The sequence below is a fragment of the Siniperca chuatsi genome, linkage group LG24, assembly GCF_020085105.1.
Source record: "Siniperca chuatsi isolate FFG_IHB_CAS linkage group LG24, ASM2008510v1, whole genome shotgun sequence".
NCBI lineage: Eukaryota > Metazoa > Chordata > Actinopteri > Centrarchiformes > Sinipercidae > Siniperca > Siniperca chuatsi.
This window is the reverse complement of record NC_058065.1, coordinates 746,331-764,279: the sequence shown is the minus strand read 5'-3', so window position 1 is coordinate 764,279 and position 17,949 is coordinate 746,331. Positions and strand designations below refer to the sequence as shown.

The following is a 17,949-nucleotide window of genomic DNA, read 5'->3' as shown; positions in this document are numbered from 1 at the left end:
CTCTCCAGACTGAGTTGCTGTAAACTCTCAGAGAAAAGCTATGAAGCTCTGTCCTCAGTTCTCAGCTCCCAGTCCTCTAGTCTGAGAGAGCTGGACCTGAGTAAAAACGACCTGCAGGATTCAGGAGTGAAGCTGCTGTCTGCTGGACTGGAGAGTCCACACTGTACACTGGAAACTTTCAGGTTGATCAAGTTACTGTTCGTCTTAAATGATTAGAGAATGTTTATTTTATTTTAAGGTCCATTCAATTTAAACCACTTTTCTTAAGTTAGGAATTTAAATTTCACTGTTTAGAAAATGTTTGAGTTCTCCAATGTATTTTGTTCTATTCAGATTCACATACTGTTTCAGGCCAAAATATGAACTTTTGCTGAGATCGAGAACTTAATTTGTCTTCTGATATAATTTGACTTTGATTACTGAATGTCTTTTAATTCCTGATTCAGTCATGATTAAATGTCACATGTACAACATGTTTAGTATTGAATAGCAAGGATTTTAAAACATGCTGAGAAGAGATTATATATACTGTATCACCAAAAGTCCAGACTCAACATTTAACACAAATGTTATTTGCAACTTGTTTTTTTTTTCCTCTCCAGTCTGAGTTGTTGTAAACTCTCAGAGAGAAGCTGTGAAGCTCTGTCCTCAGTTCTCAGCTCCCAGTCCTCTAGTCTGAGAGAACTGGACCTGAGTAACAACGACCTGCAGTATTCAGGAGTGAAGCAGCTGTCTGCTGGACTGGAGAGTCCACACTGTACACTGGAAACGCTCAGGTTGAGCAAGTTACTGTTCGTGTTAAGTGATTTGAGAAATGTTGTGAAATTTTAAGTTCCATTAAATTTAAACCGCTTTTCTTATGTTAGGAGTTTAAATTTCACTGTTCAGAAAATGTTTGAGTTTTCCAATGTATTTTGTTCTATTCAGATTCACATACTGTTTCAGGCCAAAATATGAACTTTTGCTGAGATCGAGAACTTAATTTGTCTTCTGATATCATTTGACTTTGATTAACTGGATGTCTTTTAATTCCTGATTCAGTCATGATTAAATGTCACATCTACAACATGTTTAGGATCGAACAGCAAGGATTTTAACACGTGCTGAGACCAGATTATATATACTGTATCACCAAAAGTCCAGACTCAGCAAATGTTATTTGTGTCTTGTTCATTTTTTCTTCTCCAGACTGAGTGACTGTAACCTCTCAGAGAGAAGCTGTGAAGCTCTGTCCTCAGTTCTCAGCTCCCAGTCCTCTAGACTGAGAGAGCTGGACCTGAAAAACAACAACTTGCAGGATTCAGGAGTTAAGCTGCTGTCTGCTGGACTGGAGAGTCCACATTGTACACTGAAAACTCTCAGGTCAGGATTCATTAACCCATTCAACTGGTGACCATTTTAAATCTGATTTACATTAGTCGATAAACAGCTAACCTGTGTAGGATTGTGTCTGATAATATGATTTGTCAAAGAACCTTTAACTAAACTCCAGCAGTAGTTTTTAAACCCAGAGAATTACTTTCCATGTGGATTTTTAAAAGTAATTTTCTCTTGCTTTTATTGAGTTATTAAATACCACAGATGATTTTAAAGATTTATTGTAAATTTGTATCTGAACCAAAATGTACCTGAACATAAAACAAACATAGAGCCAAGTGTTCACAGGGAGTTCCTCAAGCTCTGGTTGCAGCCAAAGAGCAGACTAGTTTCCTGTCTGGTGGCTACTTTGATAAACTACTGTGAAGTCATATGTTTCTTTAGTGAGTGCACACAGCACTCTGCTCAACGTACATGTCTTTATTCTCTCTTTTTGACAAAAGCTTCACTCTTCATAAACACATTTTAATGTTTTTAGCCATGCTAGCAGCGTGATGTGGGTCTGTCAGTCGGTCCAACACTTTGGTCCAGACTGAAACATCTCAACAACTACTGGATTGGTCAACATTAGCAAATTAGCAACAAACATTATACCTGCTAAACATGAATGCTCAACATGAACATGCTAGCATTGTCATTGTGAACATGTTAGCATTTAGCTCAAAACACAGCTGTATCTAAGTACAGCCTCACAGAGCTTTTAGCATGGCTTTAGATCACAGTGACATGGTTACTGTTAACTACCCGATTCAGTCATTGTATTATTTATTTATATATTTGGAGACAGTCTCTTCCTGTATCTGACAGACGCAGCAGGACCCTCAGATGATCTGCCATGTGTGTTGTTTTGTGTGTTTGCAGGCTGTCAGGCTGTCTGATCACAGAGGAAGGCTGTGCTTCTCTGGCCTCAGCTCTGAGCTCCAACCCCTCCCATCTGAGAGAGCTGGACCTGAGCTACAATCATCCAGGAGACTCAGGAGTGAAGCTGCTGTCTGCTGGACTGGAGGATCCACACTGGAGACTGGACACTCTCAGGTATGAAGAGGCCTGCTGCAGCCACAGTCAATCAGTCTGATAGAGGAGGTCTTTTTGGTTAATGGTGGATATGAATGTTATATGAACAATCACACATGTAGGAAACCTTTTTCCTTTGCTCAGAACAGAAACACTGGTTGAACATGAAAAGGAGATATTTGTGTAGGAGGACTCCAAGGAGAACATCTCTAGGAACAAACATGATAATTGGCTGTTGGTAATAACTGATGCAGTTTGGAGAGATCTCTGCATGTTAAAGGACCTGTCTGTCATTCAGGTCCATGACATGTTTAGCCTAGCTAAGCACAAAGACTGGAAGCAGGGGAAAACTGCTAGCCTAGCTCCATCAAAAGAGAAAAAATAAACCGTCCAATAACTCCAAAGCAGTTATATTTAGTTAAACTGTGTTCGAACCTGATGAGGATTTCTCAGGATTTCTGAGATGCTACATTCAAGTGTATTTCTCCAAATGTTGGACTGTCCCTTTATCAGTGTAGAACAATTGTAGTGAACATAGTCTTCACAGCAAACATGGGTTGTAAATATATGAAATCTGCAGACGCTAAGTCGCTGCTCTAGTTCTTGGGAACTTCAGGGACTTTGATATTAAAAGATTTACATGAGGACTTGTCTCAGCTATATGATAATTTATTTACACTTCTAACGAACTCAGAGAGAAGATAACGTGATGCACAGAACATGTCTAATAATGAAATTATTAAAGCTGCGTCGGTTTGTTTAGTCAACACGCTGTCAGACTGGTTATTAATCACAGCTGGGTCATTCCTGTTATGCAGCAACATTTAGCCTCATAACGTTTGGAAAACAATGATAGATTTTTCATGTTTGTTGCATTATATAAGACTAGTAACACGTTTAACTGTCAGGAAAACATACTGGCCAATCTCAGGCACTCAAATAATAATAATTATGGGTGGGTTGTTCAGACGTGGACTGTGACCTGTTGGGGACATTTACATATTATCACACAATGTTAACAATGTAAATGTTTAACAATGTTATGTCGTAATGTACGATCTTATTCGAACCCACAGATGCAGAACACACTAGAAGTCTTTTTGCAAGTAAATCTCTCTTTATTTGAATGTCAGTGGAATAGTGGGAAGGGGTGTAGTTCTTCGGAGCGAAGCCTTCAGCGTTGTCTTCGGTAACTCAGGGAAGGTAGCGGTAGTTCAGGAGTGGAGACTGAAGCAGCGGTCACCCGTTTGGGGGTTAGAGGCTGCGTGGATCTGGACAGGCAGATTGGTCTGTGAGGCGAGGAGCTGGTGGTGCAGTGTGGAGACTGACCGTCAGCGGAACCAAGAGAAAGGAGCAGGTCGGATCCCAAGGGTCTGGCTACGTGGTGGAGTTGGTGGAGACAGGCAAGGTTGAGTAGCTGGAGAAGCAGGCAGGCAGGCTGACAAGAATCCAGACTGAGGCAGAGAAACTGTGATCCACCTGCGGCAGAGCAAAACAGGATCACAAACGAGGTAACAAAAACACACTTAGCAATGGTTCTTAACTTGTAAGTTTCAGGAGCCTTGACGTAGTGGTCGTGCAAGTGTACGTGGATGATCTGGCGTTGGTGTTGTGGGAGAGCCTGGTATTTAAACTGTGGAGACTGGTGGTTGATAGAGGATAGTGCCAGTGATCAGCAGCAGGCGGGAAACCACGGAGCCAGACCAGGAGACATACACACACATCCAGAGACGAGTCAGGGACATACAAGACACACCAGGAAACAGAGAACAGGGAGGATAAGGTGGCTGACTACCACGTGTTAAGATTATCTCTGATATTATCCCTTATTCCATCATATCATGTTTTGATCTTCAGATAATAACAAAACAATTATTGATGAGTAGAATGTATCTTGTTTATTTAGAACCAGAACTTTAACCCAAAATTGTAAATAATAACAGAATTTTGCTGTTAATCCTCTTCATCTGTTCAAATTAACACAAAACATGAAAAACATTCAGCTTTGTTCTCAAACGGTTATTTAAAAGAACCTGTCTAACAGAATCACCACTGTGGGTTTTCCACCAAGGCAAACACACTCTCTCACTTCTGTATCCTATCATTTGGACTGCAGAATGTTTTTCATGATGTTTCCTCTGGTGGGAGCAGCAGGAAGTAAACACACCTCCAGAACGTTTCAGATCAGGTGCAGGACAGAGACGAAACCTGGGACAAAAGGAGAATGTCCACACCGGAAATAGCTCCCAGCTGTGTTCATTACTGTCAGCTTTTAACGATGCGGTGTATATATTGAATTAATTGAATTTAGTCAATAGAAACGACGCAGTAATGACTAAAATACATTGCTGAATGTTCACAAAGTGATAAAAGTATGAACAAAAAGTCTATGAGGAAGGACGGACAGGATGCTTTAACATTTTGGCGACACAGGAGAGGAGAGACAGGCTCTGGGTCTCTGCTGTAGATGGTTCAGTGTCGGGAGGCCCGGTTCGTTTGGCAGAAGTTCCAGCAAGTCTTTGCTGTTTCAGTCCTCCATCTGCAGTTCTTCAGTTCAGGTCAGGAGGGAAGGCAGCACGAAGTCAAGAGTCACGAGAGAAGAGAGGAAGAGAAGACAAAGGACGTCCAACCACTTCTAGTTTTGGGTTGAGGGGGCGGCGACCAGGGGAGTTTGGGCTCCAACACTGAAGTTCCACCTGTTTTTACAGATGTTCCTGTACTCACATCTGGACACGTCATGTTTGTTACAGCAGATTTAAATCTAAGAGGAGTTTTCCCCAAACTGTCATTATTTCTGCTTTGAGTGACGTCGAACATGAAGGACAGGATGCTTTAAGACGTGCAGCAGCTCTTCAGCCGAGGCCCTGACAGGAATTATTCCTGCTGTTTCTCTGCAGAGCCCTCTACATTTTCATTGTATCAGTTTGACCTTGTTGTCTTTGCCTAAAACACAGTAACATGAACACACAGTTACAAATTATGTGTTGGCATGGAACAATGCAGCTTCCTGTAAGCTGTTATCACATGACTCAGTCCTACTACACACTGGTCCTTACCTTGGGGGCCCTGCCGCTGGTTCCAGTTCAGGAGGTGAGGGTGGGGTTGCTGGGGGAGAGGGTTTTTCTGTCCTGGCGTTTTCTCTGGCTGTCGCCTCTCCCTGTCACCATTCTGGTTTATGGCAGGGGACATGGTAAAGTCGAGCACATGTACCAAGAAAAGGTCAGTAGAGTAAAACAAAGTCTTTTAATGAGCATTATTCTGGATAGATCCAAAAGAGGTTTGTTTGACACATTTGTGTGATGAGAAGTAACTCATCCATCTTTCTGGATAACAGGAAGGACCCGGGTGGGAGACCTGTGGCCATCAAACGTCTTTAACTCCTCCCTGAAGTGAACTCAGTCTTCTCTTTGTCTCTCTGTCTCTCTGCTATTTCTCTGTCTGCTTGAGGCATGCAACCCTTTCTGCGCCATAATTGAATAATTGTGCAATATTCTTATTACTACTTCATGCAATATTAGTTTTCCCATGTTATTTATCTTATTTAGGCTCACAGAGATCTTATACCTCTCTCTCTCTGTCTGTAGATGCACCTGCTCTCCTCTCAGGCATCCCTTTCTGCCCTGTCAACCGGTAAACCCACTTGGTACTCAGCTAGTTTATCTTGAGTGCCAACAAATATTTATACGTTTATTACTTTTCATCTGTTTATAGTTTGCATAGATGTACTTATTATTGTTTTCTAGTACTTTCTCCTGTTGGCTGGAGGTACAGATTGTAACAAAGTGTTCCCTAGAGGATCATGTAATGTCCATGTCTTCTGATTGCTGAAAGAGGACGTGCTGGTCTGACCCCCTCCTCCTTTCAGGGTGGAGCCCGGTGGAGTCCGATGGCTGAGACCAGGTCTGAGGAAGTGTAAGTGTGTTTTTACTTTGATTCATGAAAACAAAGCAGCACACATTCAGCCATCTTCAAACTGTCTCTGTTCAAACATCACTCATTCACGTCTCTGATGTCATCATCAAACAGATGATAGATTAATAACTGCAGCTGTGTTGTGTTCGCTCTCTCCATCAGATTCCTGTGAACTCACACTCGACACAAACACAGTGAACAGAAAGATCAAACTGTCTGACGACAACAGGAAGGTGACACGTGTGGAGGAGGATCAGCCATATCCTGATCATCCAGACAGGTTTGACTACTGGCCTCAGCTGCTGTGTAGAAATGGTCTGACTGGTCGCTGTTACTGGGAGGTCGAGTGGAGAGGAGATGTTGATATATCAGTGAGTTACAGAGGAATCAGCAGGAGAGGAGGCAGTAAAGACTGTGTGTTTGGAGGGAATGATCAGTCCTGGAGTCTGAGCTGCTCTGATGCTGATGGTTACTCTGTCTGTCACAATAACAGAAGAACATACATCTCCTCCTCCTCCTCCTCCTCCTCTGTCTCTGACAGAGTAGCAGTGTATGTGGACTGTCCTGCTGGCACTCTGTCCTTCTACAGAGTCTCCTCTGACACACTGATCCACCTCCACACCTTCAACACCACATTCACTGAACCTCTTTATCCTGGCTTTGGGTTCTGGTCCAGGTCTGGTTCCTCAGTGTCTCTGTGTTCTCTGTAGGAGGGAGAGTCTCCTCCTGTTAAAGAAACACATCAGTTGAGTCTGTACAGGATCACAGCTACAGAAATCTTTCAGGTTATTGTCATAAATTCATCAATGAACTCAAAGTGATTTTCAAAGGTTCCTCATTTCCACTGTAAACTTGTTCCACTTCCAGTCCTTTAAAGATGGCCGCTCATTTCCACTGTAAACTTGTTCCACTTCCAGTCCTTTAAAGATGGCCGCTCAGATCATTAAATGGTGGAAATGCTGTTGACTTGTTCCTTCTGTCATGTGTTGTTTTGAATTCTGGCTCTTGTTCCAATAAAAGCAGAATGTTACTGTGAGTGTGTTTGTTGTCTTTCTCAGGTCAGGACTACTTACTGATTCAGCTGAAAGATACAGTATGTGGCCAAAAGTCTGTGGACACCGTTGTCCATAAAGAAATGGGTTTTCCCAGTTTGGTTTGGAAGAACTTGGCTGGCCTGCACAGAGCCCTGACCTGAACCCCATACAACACCTTTGGGATGAACTGGAACGTTGACTTTGATCCAGACCTGATCACCAACATCAGTGTTGGACCTCAGTGATGCTCTGGAGTCTGAATGGGAACAATTCCCTGCAGCAGAACAGTGGAGGCTGTTATGGCAGCACATTAATGAACATGGTGTCACAGTCACATGTTACTCTGTCAGCTGTCCACAAACTTTTGGCCACATAGTGTATCACAGCCTGACAAACCTGCTCTCTTTACATTTATTGAATGTGCCCTTAAAGGTTTTGTGCGGCCTACACCTTCATGAAAATGTTCAGATTGTTGAATTCTTCCAGTCCAGCAGAGGGCAGCAGCATCCCAGTGATGAAGAGGAAGGTGAGTTGGAGCCTGCATGAACATGAAGGTCAGAGGAGTAATCAGACTGTTAACACTCGGTGTGAATGTGCACACAGTTGGTTTGCCAGTGGGAAACAGCAACAGCAGGTTTTGTTCACTAAAGTTTGTGTTATACAAAGAGGTTACTTTTAAACAGATTCTATAGCTCAGCTATTCAAATACAGCGCGACACCTCTCTGATACCAGTGTGATGCAACGAGGCCTTGTTTGTGGTGGTCATGTGATATGTGTCGTGGTATGTGTCGTCTTGCCGTGTTACTTTTGCTTTGAAAGGTATGGAGTTGTCTGAGCGTAACATCAAACCACATCTTGCCGTGTTACTTTTGGTTGCTTTCTAAGAAAGGTATCGAGTTGTCTGTTGCTCAATGAATTAATGCGTAACATCAATAGTTCTACCAGCCTCTGTTTCCAAGGACAGTGGCTCCATGGACTAGACAGTGACTTGGTTGTTTTAAGGTTTCCTGTGTTTGATCCTGAATATCTAAGTGCATTTTGAAGACAGACTCTGAAACTGAAGAAGCTAACAGAAGAGGTACCTTATAAAGACAAGAAGAAAAATTAAAGCATCCTTGTTGGTAACATTAATATATCTGGTAAACTGTACATAGTTCAGTTTTCTGCCAGTGTCCGTAGCCTAGAAAAGCTAGCAAAGTAAATAGTTAGCCTAAACAAGTCGTAGCCATGGACACCGATCAGAAGGCAGCACAGCTCTCAGAGTATAGAGCAAGGAGATTCAGTACCCTGCTAAATGTAAAAGTAGAACAGCTAGGGAGAAACACAAGGAGAAGACACTCTGTGAAAACCCAGAGGTCCTCTTCACTGACTACGCCCAACAAAAAGAAGGAAGTGTCATAGGGTTATGCCCCCCTGATCCTTTTGTGCTCTTGTGTATCTGCCTTCCCTTGTGTTTCCTGGCGGTCCCCCTAAGTGTGTGAGTGTGTGTCTGTGTTCTGGGCTGGCTTCCAGATCTCCCGGCTGTGATTGATTACCAGCACACCTGATCATCATTATCATCAACCACCACCGTTTATCTACTGGGCTCATCCACGCTTCCAGCGCCAGATCGTCCTCGTACCCAGTACGCGCTACACGTAACGGCTCACGTAAGCAAAACTATTGAAGCTTTCCTGTTCTTACCTGGATGGTAACCTTGTCTGTCTCCATCCTAGATCTATGCTCTGCCGGTGATCACCGCTTCCATCTGTCCTTGGTTCTCCAAGACTTCCATACTCCGCCAGCAGCCACTACTTCCTTGTTTCCTGATCATCGGACTCTGGTACCAGTTTCAACGTGTCCTCACCTGACCAGCCCAGCCTTCAACCACGCCTGCCAGCCCAGAACCAGCTCCCCTGGTCTCCGCTCGAAGCACCGCCATCCAGCCCCGACCCAGTCCGGTCGAGTTCACAGGACGACAACGCATTTCGCCAGACACGCCGCTGTCTCCTAATCCATCTGCACAATAAAACTGTTCAGAACTTTATCTGCTCTGTCCGAGTGTCCTGCTTTTGGGTCCCAAGCTGGTTCTTACAACAGGAAGGAAGAAGAACAACCTCATATTCTTCACTGATTCCATCTACATCTGGAAAGATACTCTGTGCAGCAATTATGCATATGTATCCAGCGAGGGCATCGGCTCAGGAGGCAGATTAAAGATCTGTAAAGATGAACACCTTGACATTGATGACCCTCTGCTTACCATCACATCCTACACCCAAGGAAAGGTCATGGTCCAAGGGAATGAAGCACACCTGGAGTTCTTTCAAGAGGCATTTCCCCTGTTGAAAGCTGAGGTGGACACCAAGAGGATCAATGTCCCCTCTGACAGTGAAGATGATGAGAGCCCATTAGGAAACCCCACCACCTTGTCCATCTCTGCTCCTCCCACACCTGCCTGCACCACCAACCAGCTGAAGGAGAGTCTGGCCCAGCTGGGCTGTCTGACCACCCAGACAACAGTCTGCAGCAGCTTAAAGAGGAGCTCCAGCAGCTAAAGAGAGACAACCAGGCCTTGGCATCTGCCCTCAGAGGAAGTCTAGAGGTGCTCAGACAGCAGAACAGTGTGCTCCGTGCTCAGTTAGCCAAAGTGAAGGAGGATGCTGAGAAGTCTCTGTTTTACGCTGATGACGTTGTTCTACTGTCTCCTACTGAACAAGGACGACAGCAACAGCTGGACGTAGTAGGAAAGTGCTGCCAGACCTGGGCCCTGGCCGGAAATATGAAGAAAACTGATGTCATGATTTAAAAAAAAAACCCCCAGATACCAGGAGAACAAATACCAGTTTATCATAAATAATCATATCATTGAACACAGTGTGAGTTATACCGACCTTGGTGTAACCATAACAGCATCAGAGAGTTTCAACATGGCAGTGAACGCACTAAAAGAAAAAGCTCTAAGAGCTCTAAATGCAATTAAGAGAACATTTCATGATTTCCAAATTAAAATAAAAAAATTGGTTTAAAATATTTGACAGTGTCATCCGGCCCACTGCGCTGTCTGGTGGTGAGTCTGGGGTCCACTCAGTCACCAGAGCTTTACCCGCCGGGACAAACGTCCAGCAGAGTCTCTACATGCAGGACTCTGCAGATACATTTTACATAGAAAAACACCAACAGATGCATGTGGAGCAGAATCAGGCAGAGACCCGCTGATAATTAACATTCAACAGAGAGCGCTCACATGACTCCATCCAGAATCAAAAGGAGCATTTCAGCCTGAGAACAGCACGTTAGTCTGGATTAGTTAAGACACGTCTGAAGAACAGAGTCCAGGACTCACACTTATCATTAGGATCCATATGTACTGATCAGTAGCGATGGGGATTGCTGATACAGTCCATATCAGAGTGTCAGTATCAATATGTGTATTGATGATGGTTTCTCTGTGAGTCACGTTAACAGTCCAGTTCCATCGCTGCTGGTGTCAGTGTGGTTAACAGCAGTCATTAATACAATTCTAATAACTATATTTCAGTCCAACTATCCTAACTATAAACTCGTCTAGTGCGCATGCACCAACGTGCACGCTACCTGTTGCTGTCGGCCCTCAGACTCCTCTGAGTCCTACTCCCCCCTCAACTGGCTCTCAGGCTAACGGCCCTCTCGAGACTGACGACCCCCCCCCTCCCCCGCCTGTAACTCCTGCTGTGTGCCTGACTGCTGACCAGGTGAGAGGACAGCTGATGAAACTCCACTCAAACAAGGCTCTAGGCCCCGATGGCGTTAGCCCCGAGGTGCTAAAAGCTTGTGCCCCCCAGTTATGTGGAGTCCTTCAACATGTCTTCAACCTGAGCCTGAGTCTCCAAAGGGTCCCTGTTCTGTGGAAGACATCTTGCCTCGTTCCTGTGCCGAAGACACCGCGTCGCAGTTGGAGGCTGCTTGAACATGAAGGTCAGAGGAGTAATCAGAACGTTGTGAGTGTGTTTGTTTCTTTCTCAGGTCAGGACTAGGGGTCGACAGATACGGTTTCTTCAGGGCAGATACCGATTATTAGTAATCAAGGAGACTGATAACAGATATTTGGAACCGATATACATTTGCAGTGAAAATGAAAATCTTAGAATAACACAAACTCCAACATAAAACTTCTTTTATTTACTTTTTATTAGGCTTTCTTTTGAAGAACACACACAAAACAGACACTTAAAAAACAAAAGGTAAAAGTAAAATAAACTAGGGGAGGATCCATCTCTTAAAGAAACAACTAAATGTAAACACACACAGCATACGTATACACACACACGTGCACATCCATAAGTACACATTCACATCAACGCGTAATGTTTCTGCACTTCGAGGAAAAGAAAATGATTCAAACTGGAGGATTTGCCCTTAACGTCTGTACATCACTGCAACAAAGTGCATTATTCAGGCTCTCTGGTGGAAGAGTGACTCAATTAAAAGCCGTCGCTTTCGTCTCCATTGAGTGAAATCCTGCAGACCAACCCTGGACTGGTAATCTGGCCTACCAGGCATCTTCCCGGTGGGCCGATGCACCTTGTTTTTGCCAATGGCCGGCCCATAAAGCAGGGGCAGCAGCCCATTGGTTCATTTTCTATAATGAGACTATGTTTTAAATGAGTGGTGTGAAACCTAAAAAATACACTCTCCCTGCTCTCTGAAACATTTAAAGATGAATCACCCTGATTCACGCCTGATAGGCTATTTATACACTTTAAATAGACCTGTGGTTCCAAATGTGGTATAGACACTTGTTATGAGGAGATCTGTACTGCGAAGGTGTAGAATATGAACAGTATGTAAGGGTTAAACACCTGCTGAGCCTGATATGGAGTAGTATATATTTGCGGACTCATAACACCATGACAATGTGAACTGACTGTTTGAGCCGTCAGACCAGTCAGACTGCATCCTTTTGTAACGATGTTGAGACAGCAGCCTGCAGACACTTTATGCGTGGAGTCACCATAATACAAACAAGCAGGTCTCTCTTTTTACAGACAGACTTGGACAAGATGCCAGATCTGACGGACATTCACAGGAACAATGTGAGTGAGTCTGATGTCGTTGTTTTACACGTTTGAAAGCGGTGATGGGAATTACGGCTCTTTCTAGGGAGCCGGATCTGAGGGTCCTTCCTTTCCAGAGCCATTTGTTTTTTAGGGGGCGCAGGTTACTAGGTTTATCTGCGAAATAATCACTAGGATAATAACAGGGTAAGATTTGGATCAAAGTCAACATCATTTCATTTCACATGTGGACGAGGTTTAGCAGCAGTAAAGGACTCGTGTTTCCAGACTTAATGTCAGTGCATTGTAACCATTACACAAGGTGACACCATCTCCCTCTGGTTTGTCAATGAATTTACTAGAGTTTGGCTCATTTCTTCCCGCCACGTCTACGTCTTGTGACTGGCCGGTTCTCACTGTTCACGGAAAGGGGAGTGGGTTTAGGGCAGGCAGTGAAATCTGGGCACAACAATAAAAACAACGGCTCTCACCGAGCACGACTCGGTTCTCTTCGTTCGTACGAAAGAGCTGTTGAAAATAATTGCATTGTTCGCAAATGTAACATCTGTCTGAAAATGAACGTGGGGTTGTTGAACTGTCGGAGGCCCCCTACCTAAGAGGAGCCCTAATATCGTGGCGAGCTGTGGTTCACTCCAGATAAACTCTGTATTAACAGCAACAAGCAGCTGCAGACTCACTTTACAGGAGAAACCTTTGACAGACAGATGTTGGAGATAAACTGAATCATTCTATCAAATAACAAAAGTTTACTGTAATTTAAAAGAACAGTGAAGTTCAAAGGTATTTATGCAGCATTTTCACGTTTTCTAATAATGAAAAATTGTACTAAAGTTGGGCTGTGAAATTATAGCAAGAATCTGTCTTTTCATGGTATTTTACTGTAATTAAATGGGAACAGTTTGACAACTTTTGCTGCCAGACTTTTTATTATTTTAAATAGATTTGTTTTACATTGCACATTAATCAGCATGTTGAAGTCGACCTTTTATTAATTTAACTGTCGGAGCCATTTTGTCTCTTGTAGTTTTCTCTTCAGACTTTTCTGTGTTAAAGGGGAGCTGAGCAGGAGAGAAGCCATTTTGAATGCATGTTTCCTTGTGAGCTTTGAGTCGGCCTTCACTGTCAAAACAACAACTAAAGTCTAAACTGAAGTTGTGCCAACAAACCAAGCCCTTCTCTCTGTTCTCGCTTCGTCAGCTGTGGAACGCGGGAAAACCAGTTTTGAGTCTCTGTTTGCTGCCAGCTGCTGGTTTGAGGAGAGGAGGAGGAAAAGAGGGGAGGAAGGGGAGAGAAGGAAGAGAGAAGGAGTGGAGGAAGTAGAAAAGGAGGTACAAGAGAAGGAGGTGTAGAATCGTTAAACTGATTACTCTTCTCTGGTCACAGTGAGTAACTACACCACCACCTCCAGCTGATGCCTGCAGGTTATCTGGGGCACGTTCAATCTGAAAACACCGCTTTGATACGGTTTCCGGGTTAAACGACATGTTTCCTCAAAACGCTGTGAAACGGTGCGTTTTCTCTCGTTTGGCTGGTGTCTCAGAGGTGTTGCCCAATTAGCAGCGGCGTGTATATAAACACCTCCGTATTAAAAAGGCAGCACACACAAGAGTGTTCAACGCATCACCGTTTCCGTTTAAATAAACGTTTGCTACGTTTTGTCGGGGCTGAACGCCCTCCTGGTTGCACACAAACTGTTTTCTTCTCTTGAACCATCCAAATGTCGGGATGAAAGATGGCCACCACACAAAGTGAAGCAGAGCAGTAAAATCCTCCCATCAGCTCCACGAGGCCATCTAGTGGTCTAATAGTTCATTTAGAGAAAGTTTGAAAGAATTCAGAGGGAAACCCATCAGGACCAGGGGCTTTAAGGCTTTGCATACTTTTTATTGCTTGTGTTAAGTCTTCAAGCGAGAGCAGCTCCTCCAGCCTTGTGGCTTACTTCTGTTGTTAGAATGTGTTTATTTAGAAAGTATTATTAATGAAGGGTCACCATTGGACTCTGAGGTATCGAGATTTGTGTAAAAAGATTTCAGTTCTTTGTTAATTTCCTGTTGGTCAGTAAGAATTTCACCAGAGGTCGTGCGGATGTCTGTTAAGTCTTGATGCGGCTGCTTGGCGAATCTGATGAGCCAGCCGGTGCCCGGCCTTCTCACCCTGTTCATACAGTCTGTGTCTGGTCTGCAGTAGTAGTTTCACCAATTCTTCAGTAGAAAGGAGATCTGACTGAAGAGAGATCCTCTTATTGTAGAGGTCTGGAGTGGGTGTTATTGAGTGCTGACGGTCAATTTCTAATGTTTCATCTGAAATCTTAGGCAGGTGTGTAAGTCGGGAGCAACGGGCAGACTTAGCAAAATAAATTACTTGCCCGCAAACGTAAGCCTTGAGAGCCTCCCAAAGTGTTCCTGTTGACTCTTTCCCATCATCATTAATAGAAACAAATTGTTCTGTTTGGGCAAACATGAATTAAACAAATGCACTGTTAGCAATAAATGATTCAGTCGCCAGGAAGCAGCAGTTGATTTGTGCTGAAACGCTATGTGTAGAAAATGCGGAGCCTGGTCAGAACGACGTTTGCTTCATGGTCACAGTGTTTGACATGTGGCAGAAGTTTTCTGTCTATGAGAAAATAATCGATCCGTGAATACGATTGGTGGACGGGGGGACAAAAGAGTAGCAACAAGTGGATGGATCTTTGAACCGCCAGGGATCAACAGTCCCATGATCCTTTAAAAAAGATGTGGTACTCCTTGCTGACCTGGAAAGTGGCTGAATGGAGGAACGGTCCAGTTTTGGGTTTCGGACGCAACTTTAGTTAGACTTTAGTTAGACTTTAATCTGAGCTGACTTCACTGCTGAGGAACGAGGGAGAGTCAGAACTGGTCTGACAGCCTTAAACCTTTTATTATCTGACTCTCCCTGATTAGCTGTTTATTCTCTGACTGTACAAAACTACACACACAACAGTGAGTCAAAGAACACCACTACACAGTAGATGTGGCTGTATAAATACTGAGGAAAAAGTCACAAGTAAGAAGACAACTGAGAGGCCGGCTGAGTTATAACTGATGACTTGTCTGTAATTCCAAAAGACTTTTCAGTCATTAATATCTATGTACACATTTACAGATTTGTCTACGCATTTACAAATCTCAATATACTTGAAAATCTGAATACAGATTTGGAGATTTGTTTTTACACATTTACAAATCGGATTGAGATACAGTTACACAACTCTCCACTCACACTTGTAAATAGTTCTGCTACAATAAAAGCCCCATAGTTGTCATGGTTTCAATGACTTAAGCCCTGAATTTTAGCCTATATTTGTTTAAATTTTGGCAAACTGTCCCATTAAAGCAGCTGTCGGCAGCTCCTGTCTGCAGTGGACCCGTGGACGGACAGACAGCTGTCTCTGTGAGACTGAAGGAAACTTAGAAACAGCAGGATTCTCAGGCAGGTTCTGCAGCCGCTTTCTTCTCTGGTGTCTAAGTGGATTCATGGAGGTTTATTCAGACTAAATACACTCAGGTGAGGGGAGACAACAAGACACAGGTGCAACTAATTAGGGCGGGGCAAACAATCAAAACTGGAGGGAAAAGCAAACTAAAGACATGTTTCATGCTCTGCAGTTATAAGGAGCGTCTAATGACATGGTATGATAACGATATCCTCTGAAGTGAAAGTAAATCTGCACTTCACTGCAGCTTCATGACGCCATCTAGTGGCCTGATAGTAGAAGTCCAGCAGCTGATGGCAGCTTCCTCTGCCTCACTGATGTCTGACTGCATTCAGCTGACACTGATATGAAACAGAAAGTAACAGCCAATCACTGGAGGAGCAGCTGATCTTCTTACAGGAGAAATGATGGAAAGGAGGATTTCAGTTGATGTGCAGATGAAGGATTTGTGTTTCCTCTCCAGATCAAAGTGTGTGTGAGCTGATGTGGATGTGAGTTCAGCAGCATGAATCAGGGTGAGGACAGAGAGGAGGGAGCCCCTCCCTCTAAAACCAGTCTGTGTGGGGAACATGGCAGCCAGACCAGAGCTCAGAGGTGAGATGAGGATCTCTAATTGTCCATGACTCTTCTCCATATCAGAGCTCAGCACTCAGATCACTCCACCATCATTATTCACACTCAAAGCTCTGTGTGTGTTGTGTTCAAGCCCAGAGCAGCAGAGACCAGACTCTGCTGGACCTGAACCTGGACCTGGACCTGAGCCTGGACCTGGACCGGAGCCCAGCTGTGTATCCTTGAAGAGTGACTGGTCAATTGGTAGCCTCATTGATTTTAAAGGACGACAACCCTCTGCTGCAAAGAGGTCAGCTGTTAAAACTTTAAAAATCACTGATTCTGTTGTAGTTTTGGTATTGGCACTTCCTGGTTTATTTTGTAGTAGTCTCCTTCCCTTGTGTGTCCTGTGTTTTTACTTCCTGTCTGTGTTTTCCCTCCAGTTTTGATTGTTGGTCCTCCCTTGATTGTTGACACCTGTGTCTTGTTATCTCACCTCCCCTAGGGTATTTATTCTTGGTCTTTTCTTTGTTCTGGGTTGGATCATTGTTGTACACATGGTGTTGTTCCTCGCCAAGCCCTTGACTGTGACTGTGATTGTGTTATCTTGGATTCTTTCTTCTCCTGTGGACCTTGTTTGGATTTCGGATTCTGGATTCTTGGATTTTGGATTTTGCCTGCTCCCTTGTGTACTGTTTTTCTTCCTTGGACTCACGCCACTGCTTTCACCCATGTTATCCGGTACTCATCTGCATTTTGTCTGCTCATTACCTGTCTGCTCACCTCTGCCTGTTGTTGCCTGCATTCCACCCCACAATAAAAACGGTAGTCATCCGGCTACTTCACCCTAAGACCGCTTCCTCGTCATCTGCTTTTGGGTCCACATACCTCCATATAGCACCTCCCCGTTATGACAGAATGATCCGACCAAACGTGGACCCAGCAGGTAAAGACCCGGAGGTAGCACATTACCACTTAACGCTAGCTAACAGAGATTCTGCTAGGGAAGCATGAACAATTACTCCGGACTCAAAGCAAACATGCCATGGTTTCCCAAATCGCACAGCTAACCCAGCAGGTCTCCCGACTCACCACCCAGCTCTCAACAGCCGGCACCACCTCGCCTACAGATTCCGATCACTCTCCACCACTCCCGGTCTCTGCTGGATGGCAGCAGCCATCGCTCCCTGTCGCCGCCGCTGGATATCAGCCGCACCCTGTCCTCGCCTCGGCCGCTGGATATCAGCCGCACCCTGTCCTCGCCTCGGCCGCTGGATATCAGCCACACCCTGGACTCTCCGCCGGACCTCAGCAGCCCCCTGGACCCCCTGCTGGATCGCAGCCGACTCGTTTCCCGGCAGGATCGCAGCAGTCCCCTGAACCCCCTGCTGGATCGCAGCCGACTCGTTTCCCGGCTGGATCGCAGCAGTTCCCTGAACTCTCTGCTGGATCGCAGCCGACTCGTTTCCCAGGTGGATCGCAGCAGCTCCTTACTCCCAGCCCTGAGGTTCCAAAGCCGGCTCCCAGTCTAGCAGTCCCGTCGCTAGCTCCAGTCCCTACTGGATC

General features: G+C 44.5%; 3 protein-coding genes across 4 annotated transcripts in view; all 3 read left to right on the top strand.

Moving 5' to 3' along the window:
- LOC122871907 (NLR family CARD domain-containing protein 3-like) overlaps positions 1 to 17,949 on the top strand; it is a 752,187-nt gene that overhangs the window by 168,875 nt on the left and 565,363 nt on the right.
- Positions 1 to 17,949, top strand: part of LOC122871908 (gastrula zinc finger protein XlCGF57.1-like) — a 134,727-nt gene that overhangs the window by 28,502 nt on the left and 88,276 nt on the right. The gene's annotated exons all lie outside the window — the stretch shown is intronic.
- The window catches only part of LOC122871896 (NACHT, LRR and PYD domains-containing protein 12-like), a 30,595-nt gene that overhangs the window by 6,305 nt on the left and 6,341 nt on the right, over positions 1 to 17,949 (top strand). Inside the window, exons 9-14 of one of the 3 annotated variants that reach the window (XM_044187465.1) lie at positions 9 to 182; positions 603 to 776; positions 1,189 to 1,362; positions 2,239 to 2,412; positions 6,257 to 6,303; positions 6,466 to 7,339. In XM_044187465.1, the coding sequence (XP_044043400.1) occupies positions 9 to 182; positions 603 to 776; positions 1,189 to 1,362; positions 2,239 to 2,412; positions 6,257 to 6,303; positions 6,466 to 7,013 (1,291 nt within the window). In that variant the 3' untranslated portion in view covers positions 7,014 to 7,339. Of the gene's footprint in view, positions 1 to 8; positions 183 to 602; positions 777 to 1,188; positions 1,363 to 2,238; positions 2,413 to 6,256; positions 6,304 to 6,465; positions 7,340 to 17,949 lie in introns of those variants that run through there. The other 2 variants (XM_044187462.1, XM_044187463.1) reach the window with 2 other exon arrangements.